Raw genomic sequence first — 11,777 nt, forward strand, 5'->3', positions numbered from 1 at the left:
CTGTTCCACTTATGCCTCCATTAGTGGCCATGGCAGATGTGACAGTGATGCAGAGATAAAGGCCCCCTCCTCCCCAAATCTAAATGCAAAGGGAGAACCCGGACCCAGACTGACTCTGCCTGCCAACCCCCACCCCCAGGAGTGTGTTGGTGCCTCGGCAGAGAGGATTCAAAAGGCAGGCCGCTCCTCCAGGACTCTCTTTGGTCCCCAACTTCTCAGACACCCCTCGGCCCAGGGTGAGGTGTTAGGGGCAGACTTGACACCCTGGACAGGGCCAGAGGAACTGGATGAAGGAAGGGAGTCACTATCCACTGGCTGGGAAAACCACATGAAGCAGAAAGCAATGACCTGCAGACTACAAATACAGGTATACCCATCCATCGGGGCCACTAAGGCGCATCCTGGACTCTCCTGTCCTTTCCCCTGACATTTCATCCATCTCCAAGCCTCATTGGCTCCTTCCCCCCAAATCAGCACCTTGGATCTGTTCCATTCTCTTCCTTGGGACACCCACCTGTTCACACGGCGTCTGGGACGGGGGTGCACCTTCCCTGCCCCCAACTAACAGTCACGCAGCATTGACTGCTTACCAGGCACAGAGCGGGAAGAAGAGGGACATGGCGGTAAACAAACCTGCAAGCCCTGATGCCCTCAGTGCCGGTTTACTCCGACAGCCTCCTGCCTGGTCCTGGGCCTCTAACCCTCACCCTCCTGCCTTCGCCAGAAGGCTCTGACAGTGCCTCCCCGCTTGCACCGTCCACCGGCCAGGGGATGACGCCATGGCGCCGTATCTTGCACATCTTTCCTGTTCCGTCCAACGCTAAACTCCACCTTCCTAGCCCTGGCTTCTTCCAGCGAGCCTCCGCGCCTTCGCACCAGCTGTTCCCTCTGCCGGGCGCGCCCTTCCACTCTGGTCTCAGCTGCAGTGTCACCTCCTCGGAAGCGCCTCCCTTTCTGCACATTATCTTCTACTCTGCAGTTTGCTGCCCGTGCGTTGTGGCTGCACAACCCCGTCTTCCCCACCAGGCCGAATTCCGCCGGCGCACAAGCTGAGTCTACACGGTCACCCCTCACACCACAAGTGGTAATCGCAAGAACCCATCCCCGCAATGGGCCCGGCCCGCTGAGCCGCCTCCGCGATGCGGGTCCCCACGGCCGGCCGCCAAAGGCCGCAGCACCTGCGCAGCCCTCCCCTAACCCCGCCGCCCAGCCGCTCCCAGCGCGAAGCTGCGGGGTCTGGAGCCGAGTACCTTGGCACGCCGGGAGGCACGCCGGAAGCCCGGTGCGCATGCGCACGGATAGGGGCGGGGCCGCGGCTCCTTTAACCCACTCCGCCGCCGGCCCGCGAGCTGCCCACACAGCGCAGCCCTCCCAGCCCCAGAGAGCTGCCAGTTTGCCGGCCCCATGAGGGGTGCAGCTAGCCCGGGGCAGCCCCAGACGCCCCTCCAGAGAGGGAGACAGAGTATAAGCGCCCCGACGCGTCTCTCCCCAAAGAGGCCTTGGCCCTTTAACCTTCTCCTCGCTCGCGCCCATTGGCTGAGGCGGTCTACGTCATCGCTGCGCGCCGGACGACGGTGTCTTCCCGCTCCCTAATCCTGACGCCAGAGCGGCGCCCGCCTCAGAGACTGAGGAGAGCGGGAGGAGGTCGCGGCGGCGGGAAGATGTAAGTAGGGGGAATCCGACCCCATCCAAGCTTCGGGGGCCGCCCGCCAGGCTTGGCGGGGCGCATCGTGGAGCCGGCCTGCTCCTCGGCCACGCGGTGACAACGGCGGCCTAGCGGCGCGGCACAGGGTTTGAGAATAAAGAGTGTGGCCCGGGGCGGGCTGAGTGGGAGGCGCCGAGGCCGCGGCCCGGAAGTGGTCGGGGCCGCGCCGGGCGGAAGGGCGCCCTCGCTTCGTCCGCCTCTGCGGCGGGCCCAGTGAGGCCCCCGGAATTCGGAGCAGCCGGGAACTCGGCCTCCGCCCTCGGGGCTCTCTCGCCGGGCTGGAGACCCAGGCCCGCAACGCCGGGCCCTACCCTGGAAGTGCTCGCGGCCCGGCGCCTGGACTGGGGAGTTGTGAGTGAACGCGGACGGGGGGCGGCTTGGTCGCGTGTGGGGCCGGTGCCGGTGGGTGCGGAGTTGCTTTCTGGGATGCCCTGGGTGACCGACTGACCCTCCCTTCGAAGCCATTAATTTAAACATCGACTCCACGAACGTCTGCCGGGTTCCTGTGTGCCGTTCTCGGTGCTAGTCCTTGGGGATAGGCCCCTAATGTCTTGGAGCTCAGTTTGACGGGTAACCCCCAGAAGGGAGGATACGGGAAGGCTAAAATCGATGGAGAGGCGTGGCTTTTTCTCTTTATTTCACATGAATTGTGCCTAAAATGTACTTTTAAATGGGGAAGGTGCTCTGAAGATGTGAGCTGAAACGCCATCTACTCGAGATTTAACTAATTGTTCTCTCCTCTTTCTGGCTGTTGGACGCGCACCTTTCCGGCGGATGGGGGAGGTAATCAAGGTCCTGTGCTGTTACCTGAAGTTGTGTAAACAGAGAACCTCAACCTTTGCTTTCTAGTACTCAGGCCACACCCAGCAAAGCGTTTACTTACTCTGTGGTTCTTAATTTTTTAGCGTTTTAAGAATAACCGGTGGTGCTTGTTTTCACAAAGTACATTAGGGCAGATCTTTAGGAAGGCGGTGGGGCCCAGGAATCTGCATTCTGGGCCAATTGGTCAGTAAGGTAGCCATTGGCCACACGTGGCTATTGAGTACTTGAAATATACCTAGTTCAAATTGAGGTGTTTCAAAGACTTAGTATGGGGAGGTGTAGACATTTTATTAATGAATTTGTATACTGATTGGTGAAAAGATAATACTTGGTGTGTAGCCTGTCAAATAAGTATATTACTAATAGTTAATTTTATCTGTTAACCAAGATTGTTTGTAATGCAGCTACTAGAAAATTTTAGAGTACTCTTGTAGCTGGCACTCTTTCTATTGGACAGTGCTGCTCTTGTTGACCCTAATGGGGGCAGTCCAGGGACCCCTGTTGAGCATTCAGAGACTGTGTGTGACTTTAGAATCAAGAGTTTATGTGGGAGAAGAGCCTCCAGAGTCTCTCTTCTAACATTAGCGAAAGTTTATTGAGCCTTGACTAGGTGCCAGATTAACTCCTTTATGGGTTAATTTGGTTTATGTTCCTGATAACTATGAGGTGTAGGAACTGTCTGTGTCACTGTACTGCTGATGAGAACTTGAGGCTCAGAAAGGTTAAGTGATTTGTCCAAGGTCACACAACAGAGCTTTGAATCAAACCCAGGCAGGCTGACTCCAGACTCTTAACCATTGAATTATACCCACTGATTGTCCAAGGACGCTAACCTTATCCAATGTTGCCTGTTGGGTGTCTATAGTACCTTATTATTTTAAGACAAAACATCTTAAAAAACTTTATAGCCCTGGAAAAGAGCAGCAAAGGTGATATTCTCTTTTGTACTTACACTTGCATGTCCAAAGCTGGGCACTCTTTTCTTCAGTCAGAATGTTTATTCAGCATTTTGGCAGCACTATTCACATGGAAACAGGATCCCGATTGGTGTGCTGTGTCCAAGTTACTTACAGGAAGGTGAGCTAGAGGTAGTTGAGGCTGACATCCCGAGATCTTTGCTTGCAACTCAAGCAGACTGTACAAAACCTCACTGGAAATACTAAAGACAACAGTCCTGAGGAAACGGGGCACATAATTAATTGTTTGTTCTTGAGTAATATTTACTAATGCTTGTTCACTGAGTACATGCTGCAGTCCAGGCACTTGGCTAAACCCTTACATGTGGTAACTCATCCAATTCCAATGTCTACTTTTTTCCCTCCAACATTTTATTTTTGAAAAAATGTGAACATACAGAAAAGTTGAAAAAATTTTGTGCAGTGAATAGCCACGTCACTACCACCTAGATTCTACACATTTCTGTTACATTTGTTTTATTTATATCTAGCCACCCATCAATCTTATTTTTTCTTGCATTTCAAAGTAAGTTGCAGACTTTGGTATACTTCCCCCATAACACTTTCATATGCGTATCATTAACATTAGTTAATGTTTACAATGACTACTCCTTAACGGCTTATTTTACTGCTTTTTAAATGTTCATGGGGGACGTTTCATTTGTTTGTGTTTGGGTATTAAATGTTTTGATGCCGGTACCAGTCACTTTTGAAATGGTTTTTGCTTCCAGTCATATCATATATTCAATGTATCCTACAAAGATTACAGCAGTGAAACAAGAAATCTAATCCTATCAGTTGGGTTTTTCTCTGTTCTGCATGCAAATGTGGTGCTGTAGTATTTCTAAAGGACTGTGGAGGGCTCATCATCAAACTTACGAATGAAAAACGGGTATTGTACCGCCTGTAAAATAACAGGACACCACCATCCACACCGTTCCTTAAGAAAAAGACAAGCTGAGGTGATGGTTCTACCTGTGCCCCCTGTGGGGGCGGGATCCCCCCTGAGGAAACAGTGCTGGTCCCCCGTGTGTTCCTGGCTTTGTGGATGCTTGCTGCTTACTGTGTTCCTTGCTGCCTTCTCCTGTGCTCAGCTTTTGACTGCAAAGTAGATATGTTGCCTTGCCAATTTACTCTGTAAATCCTTTTATCTTGTTATTAGGCTGCACTTTGGCGTAAATTGCAATCGATTAGGGATCGTTTCTCAGACTCAAGTTAGAAGTGAGAGTTCAGATAAGTGAGGCCGCCATTGCTGCTTTGAACACCTCAGAAGGGGAGAATGGATTTATCAGGAGTGAAAAAGAAGAGCTTGCTAGGAGTCAAAGAAAATAATAAAAAGTCCAGCACTAGGTAATCCTTCTGTTAGATTTTTCTAGTGCTACTTTGGGGGTGCTCATTGCTAGGGACCCTCAGAAAGGGGAAAATTGGAAATGTCTTGAATTTTACAGTGCAAGTGTCCTAAGCCACAGATCATTTTGCTCTGTGATTGCCTGGGATTTGTGTAGCCCTTTGGGGTTGTGCTGTTGTTTCAGGGTTCAGTCAAAGGGGCATGTAATCTCATACTCTTCCTCACTATCCAGGGCTCCTTCTCCTACCAAACGCAAAGACCGCTCTGATGAGAAGTCCAAGGATCGCTCTAAAGATAAGGGGGCCACCAAGGAGTCAAGCGAGAAGGATCGTGGCAGGGATAAAACTCGAAAGAGGCGCAGCGCTTCCAGTGGTAGCAGCAGCACCAGGTGGGGCTGACGGGTTAGAACATTGCCAGGGCCTCGTGTCCACAGCCACGTCCCTCTTCCTTCCCAAAGAGCCCGCAGAGTGCTCTGTCTTCTTATAAAGGAAACACACTCAGATTTTTAATAGAGACTCTAATTTACGGCAAACTGGTTTGGGGTTTGCTCTGATTATATACAGAGATGGTGTTGGGATTTTTTCTTTTCTAGAGATGTTAAGGAATGGGACATCTTGGGGTATGTGTTTCTCTCAAATGCTTTTGATTTGGAGTTGTGATTGGATTGCCCTAGCCTGGAGCTTCCTTTTCCTTCTGTTGAAAACCAGCCTGCATTAGTCAGTAGCTGCCTTCCAAGCTGAGTTGGTGGCTCTGACTTGCCAGGCTCCTCTTTTACCTCCCAGTAGGCAAGGCTTCTGTGTAGGTCGGAAGCAGCTCGTTCTTCCTTCCCTATCACTGCACAATATGTATGCTGTTTTCTGTCCCTACCAAGGGCTTTGGCTTAGGGCTGGGATCGGAGGATGTCAGTGTTTGCCCCGCTGGGGAAAGCAGTGGGGCTTGAAAATACGAGGCCAGCGGTTCCTCTTGGGAGCATGTGCAGGCTTGTCTGTTCAGTGAAGAAATGCTGCTCCCACCACTTGTCTGTGACCCCCTCCCTCTTGCCCCTCAGGTCACGGTCCAGCTCTACCTCCAGCTCGGGCTCCAGCACCAGCACGGGCTCCAGCAGCGGCTCCAGCTCATCTTCAGCATCAAGCCGCTCAGGAAGTTCCAGCACATCCCGCAGCTCCAGCTCCAGCAGCTCCTCTGGCTCTCCGAGTCCTTCTCGGCGCAGGCATGACAACAGGCGGCGTTCCCGCTCCAAGTGAGCTCCCTTCCAGCACCACTTCTCCACCCGGGAGTAATTGGTTTGGGGGCTCTCCCCCAAAACCTGTGAATTATCTGGGGACCTAAATTAACAAACCGGGGGCTGTAAAGTTACCGTAGTTATTATAAAAATAGACCAAAAAAGGAGTTTTACTGTCTTAATAGGATTTTTAATTTTTTTCAATCAGATCCAAACCACCCAAAAGAGATGAAAAGGAAAGGAAAAGGCGGAGCCCTTCCCCTAAACCCACCAAAGTGCACATTGGAAGGCTCACCAGGAATGTGACCAAGGTGAGGAATCCTGTTTCTGTCCAGTGGACAGTGGGGTGCGTCTCTTTTGCAAATTTTCAAAGTGGAAAACTGGAGAAGCAAGCCTCTGCCAGAAGGTAAACTTAGAATGTAGCATTTCGGAGGGCTGACTTGGTGATGTGTGACCAAGTAGAGCACTGGTTAATTCATTTTAATGGAATATATTATATGTATGTGTTTAGGAGATTTACCCCCAGGTTCCAAGGTTGTAGTTATTGTGTGGTGGGTTCTCTGACTCTTACACAAGTGATTAGTGGGTGAGTATTAGTGACCCTTCTTTCTCCCTAGGATCATATCATGGAGATATTCTCCACCTATGGGAAAATTAAAATGATTGACATGCCTGTAGAAAGGATGCACCCCCATCTGTCTAAAGGCTATGCATATGTGGAGTTTGAGAATCCAGATGAGGCCGAGAAGGCGCTGAAGCACATGGACGGAGGTGAGTTAAGCCCTGCCAGCTCCCCTCTGAACCCTTGTTTCTTTGTCCCCTGTCCAAGACCAGCTACCCACCACGCGTAGTGTGTTTAAAACCAACTTCCGGGCTTCGCTGGTGGCACAGTGGTTGAGAATCTGCCTGCCAGTGCAGGGGACACGGGTACGAGCCCTGGTCTGGGAAGATCCCACATGCCGCGGAGCAACTAGGCCCGTGAGCCACAACTACTGAGCCTGCGCGTCTGGAGCCTGTGCTCCGCAACAAGAGAGGCCACGATGAAGAGTGGCCCCCGCTCGCTGCAACTAGAGAAAGCCTTCGCACAGAAACGAAGACCCAACACAGCCAAAAATAAATAAATAAATAAAGGAGTTCCTTTGGGGAAAAAAAAAAAAAACGACTTTCAAACTGGCTGCATGAAAGAATCTCCCTGGAGCTCTTTCAGGGTTCCAGTTCTTACTCGGGTGTGTGTTTACCAAAAACATGTTTTGTGGAGCATGATTCTTGAAAAAAATTCATCAAATATGAATATCAATCTGTTAAAGTTTAAGGATCAAATGAACGGTTCCCCCCCCCCCACAAGGAGTATATTATGAATATAACGAAGCATCATTTTTATATGGAAATGTTTTCTTTAATCCTCTCTGAGTCATTTTCTCTCTCTTTTTTTTTTTTTGGCTGCATTGGGTCTTCGTTGCTGTGTGTGGGCTTCTCATTGCGGTGGCTTCTCTTGTTGCAGAGCACGGGCTCAGTAGTGGTGACTCGCAGGCTCAGTAGTTGTGGCACATGGGCTTAGTTGCTCTGCGGCATGTGGGATCTTCCTGGACCAGGGCTCAAACCCGTGTCCCCTGCATTGGCAGGCAGATTCTTAACCACTGCGCCACTATGGAAGCCCTGAATCATTTTGTCTTTTGCTAACATTTCAGCATTTTTAGAATAACTTTGCTGAATTCACAAATTTTACCCATTTCCCATAGCCACTTTTTATTGGGTAGAACGAGTTGTCAACCTTCGAACGCTTGTGAATAGCTTCAAATTTCGAATAGTCTGCATTTGAAGGAATATGGGATTTGTCTGTGCCCCAGCTCACTGCTGCTGTACTCCAGGCAGCTGGAGCTGAGCCGGGACTGCCCACAGCACTGTGTGGGCTGCCAGGCCAAGTGGGAAGGAGAGTCTGAACCCCTTAGAATCTTGGCATCCTTGGAGGCCCTCTTATACATTTGATAAATAGCCTCACAGGTCTTTGAATAATTGCCCTTGAGCTCTGGTAGAGTTTGTATACTACAAAATTTTCCTTGGTACTTAGGTACAACTCTTTCAATCTACTTAAATCCCTCTGGAGTGTTTTAGGAGTTAAGCATAAACTATGATCCATCCCTCTGCACATATCAGCTCTTGGCTTTGTTGAGTCACGCCTTTGTTTTAGAGACTGTTGATCTTGTGTATTTGATAGAGTCTGAACACTTGCTAAAAATTTAGGAGACTTGAGCACATTCAGGATGTGTGTGATTATAAATATTCCACGTTGTCTTAAGATTCTGGTAGGACTTTTCTGTGTGTCCCCGTATTGTGCTGTGCACCACTGAATGGAACAGCTCCACACTGTCTCCAGAAAGAAAGTGGGAGGGCTTGGCCTTTACTGGCAGCTAGCCAGAGGATGACTTTGTCTCTGTTGTTACATAGTGCCTGTGAAATCCCTGATTTGGACTGGCTTTTGGCCATGGGCCAGGGCCACCTTAAGCTGTGTTTACTTAAATTGAGCCTTTCAAGTATGTTCTGAACATAGGTCCAAATTCCTGAGTCACCTTAGTACCTCAGAAGTTCCCTTGAAAGTAGGAGCTGAGAAGATAGAAGACCCTCCACCCTTTGGGGGTACACGGGCTGTGCTTGGTACCCTGAGCAGTCCCTGGACTGGATTGGGGTGCCTTATCCCCTGGGATTCTTGGGTCTGTGCCTCAGTTTTCTTTGCTCTTTCTTTCCCTGAGGTCCTGCAGTTTCCTTGTGCCTCCATTCTGATCTGCCTCCCCTTCCCGTTCTACGATTTCATTCACACGTGTGGTTTTAGTACTTGCTGCACGCGGACTCACCTCCCTGAGGCACTTTTTTCAAACTCTTTAGACAGACTTGACAACTCCTGAACATCCTTTCATTTTGTTCCCCACCCCAGAAGTCCCTTCTTCCTCTCGGGCTGCACCTCTCAGGAGATCACAGCTCATCCAAAACCCTGGTGCTGATCATCCTTCACCCCACCCCTGGGCTTGCTCACCTGATCCATCACCAAGCTCCGGTGATTGTACCTCCCCGTTATCCCTTGAGTTCTTACGTTTCACCCCCATCTCAGTCCTGCCAAAGCCCCCTGCCAGGTCTCCTCACTGCAGTGCCCCCTTCACATTGCTCTTAAGAAGGAAGTTCAAGTGCAATACCACCTTCCAGTTCAGGGCGGGGGCACAGCTCTTCCCCTCACTTAGCGAATTCCAGGCTGTTCTTTAGGTGTTGACTTGGATGGTGCTTCCCGTGGAAGGCTATCCCAGTGCACTAAGATGAGTCCCCCATTAGGTTCCCTGCTTCCTGGTAGTTTTCTTGAAACCTCCAATAACAGTAATTATGAGGTTCTTTCTGTGACCAGAGTAGTTTGTCCTTGTCCCCCCAGGCTCCTCTGTGTCTCACTCACCATGGTACGCCCATAGCTGGCATTGGGCCTGGCCCAGGGTAGGTGCTTGTTAGATATTTTGTGACTTTATCCTTTTTTCAACAGGACAAATCGATGGCCAGGAGATCACTGCCACTGCTGTGCTGGCCCCCTGGCCTCGGCCACCCCCCAGGCGATTCAGCCCTCCCAGGAGAATGCTGCCACCGCCTCCCATGTGGCGCAGGTCACCCCCACGGATGAGGAGAAGGTGAATCACTTTGGGGTCTCACAGGGGACTGATTAGGGCCAGTTTCCGTTTATCTTATTTACAAACATAAAGTGAGGATGATGACTTTGGGAACTTGTCCAGCCCTGCCTGTCCCCTGTGCCTCATGATGGGGGTGGGAAAGCAGCATTGGCACAGGCAACCTTCAGAGCTCATCGTGTTCTTTCCAGCTGGGGAAAGGAAGAGCTGCCTGATTGAGGGACCCTCGGGAGGTGTGGCCCCTCCCCTCCCTCCATGAGAAAACCGGAAGGGTCAGAGGAGTAGGGGAGAGGCTAACATAACACCCTTGGCAGAGGCCAGTGTCAGGCCGTTCTCTGCTAGTGGTGTCAGGCTGCACTTTGCACAGCCCTCGAAGAAGAGGAGAGCGCCTAGGGTCATGCCTTTGGTCTCCAGAACATCTGTGTGTCTCCCAAGGGTTCTGTGTCAGTGACATCCAAAGGGAGCTGTCCTGACTGGAGTGTTGGAGTGTGAAGCTGTGTAGAATTGTTCCCGAAAGAAGGCAGCTTTACCCCTGCGGTCCCAAAAGCAGAGCTGCTCCTGGGGCGTGGGTTTCGTGTCTGATGTGGTTTCTCCTCTTCCCACAGGTCACGTTCCCCTCGGCGCAGGTCCCCCGTGCGCCGGCGATCCCGCTCCCCTGGCCGCCGCCGCCACAGGAGCCGCTCCAGCTCCAACTCCTCCCGATAAGCAGGGCCACCGAAGCTCTGCCCTGTGACTTGTATCCCATCCAACTCACTTTTGTCACTTTCCTAGCAGAAGGAGGATCGGTAGGAAAGAAATCCCTCACTCAGGGGCAGGCTTCGAAGGTGAAGGCAGTTAATTGCTACATTTCCCCTGGCGGCAGGGTTCCGGCTGCAGGAGTGTTGTTGGTTTGGGGTCGTGCTTATAAAAATGCCCTCCAGTTTTCTGGCTAGAAAGCTTCCACATTTCTAGTTCCTAAGAGTCAGTTTAGTGGCAAAGCCAGCAGGGATGAGCAGGGGGCTCCAGGCAGTGGTACAGCCCCAGCCTGGGAGCATGTTTTCCCATTTCACAGATGCCGTGCGGCCCATCTGGTGGGCTGGTCGTGCCCTAACCTGTTGGCCTGCAGGGTCCCACAGGAAAGGGTGTGCTTTTACACAGCTGCCATTCCTGTTAGCGTGGCCCTGCTCCCCTGCTCAAGTCCTCTTCTGACCTCTAGGGCCAAATACCCAAAATGGTTCTTTTCACATGTACTCATGTGTGTGCACACACACAGACACACAAACCCACATCTCCCTTTCTCTCTGAAACTGGTAAGTTGAAAGCCAGCTCTGTCGGGTCATTACAGAACCCCCCGTTGTGTTGGTATTCATGGTGGTTGTGCAGGTTACCTTGGCAACGTGTACATTGCTTTTTTGGCTTTTATTGTACAGTCAGTACTATACATTTTCTGTTTTGAGTTTTGTAACTTTGTAGCATTTTAGATAATATTGTGTTTGTACTTTGTTGTGTAGAGAAAAGAATTGTGTTGAATAAACCTAGGATTAGAATGCAGCTCGAGTGTTGGGTTCGCTGCCTCCTTCCTGTCCCTTGGCCCCAAAGGCAGCTTCAGTTGTGAGGTAATTAAACATTATTGTCTAAAAAATGTTTTGGTTTCATTCCCAAAGTCACAGCTCCAAAACCTCTCAACCAGAAAAACACTGGAAGTGTTTATGAGTGTCGGGCTGCTCCTTGGCTAGACACATTTTAGAAAGAGGTGTTTGTTTTTTGTTTTTCTTTTTTGGCCACGCCATGCAGCATGCAGGATCTTAGTTCCCTAATCAGGGATCAAACCTCTGCCCCCTGCACTGGGAGTGCTGAGTCTTAACCACTGGACCACCAGGGAAGTCCCAGAAAGAGGTGTTTTATCACCTTTATATCTGGGAGCTTTGAATTCTGCCTGACCAGAAATGTGGATTTCATTTGCTGCTGCTATTTTAGGTGGCCATGGAAAAACTATTTTCCACCTCAAAAACTGGTTTGTTCCACAAGGAACAATTGAAAACACTTAAGATGTTACAAAAACAAAAGTCTCAGTTGCCCCCCTGTACTT

At 50.5% G+C, this 11,777-nt stretch overlaps 1 protein-coding gene across 3 annotated transcripts; it reads left to right on the plus strand.

The window, feature by feature from the left end:
* The first annotated feature begins 1,506 nt into the window (after positions 1-1,506).
* RNPS1 (RNA binding protein with serine rich domain 1) lies at positions 1,507-11,239 on the plus strand. Of its 3 annotated transcripts, none has more exons than XM_007181634.2 (8): positions 1,509-1,663; positions 4,646-4,833; positions 5,064-5,219; positions 5,880-6,071; positions 6,262-6,364; positions 6,671-6,824; positions 9,571-9,712; positions 10,315-11,239. In XM_007181634.2, the coding sequence occupies exons 2-8, from the start codon at positions 4,763-4,765 to the stop codon at positions 10,412-10,414; spliced, it is 918 nt and encodes a 305-aa protein (XP_007181696.1). In that variant the 5' UTR covers positions 1,509-1,663; positions 4,646-4,762; the 3' UTR covers positions 10,415-11,239. The 3 variants fall into 3 exon arrangements, with proteins under 3 accessions (XP_007181699.1, XP_007181696.1, XP_007181697.1); XM_007181635.2 differs by lacking the exon at positions 1,509-1,663 and adding an exon at positions 1,709-2,056; XM_007181637.2 differs by lacking the exon at positions 4,646-4,833 and having other exon boundaries at positions 1,507-1,663.
* The last annotated feature ends 538 nt before the right edge of the window (positions 11,240-11,777 follow it).

The sequence above is a fragment of the Balaenoptera acutorostrata genome, chromosome 15 (genome assembly GCF_949987535.1).
Source record: "Balaenoptera acutorostrata chromosome 15, mBalAcu1.1, whole genome shotgun sequence".
In the NCBI taxonomy this organism is placed as follows: domain Eukaryota; kingdom Metazoa; phylum Chordata; class Mammalia; order Artiodactyla; family Balaenopteridae; genus Balaenoptera; species Balaenoptera acutorostrata.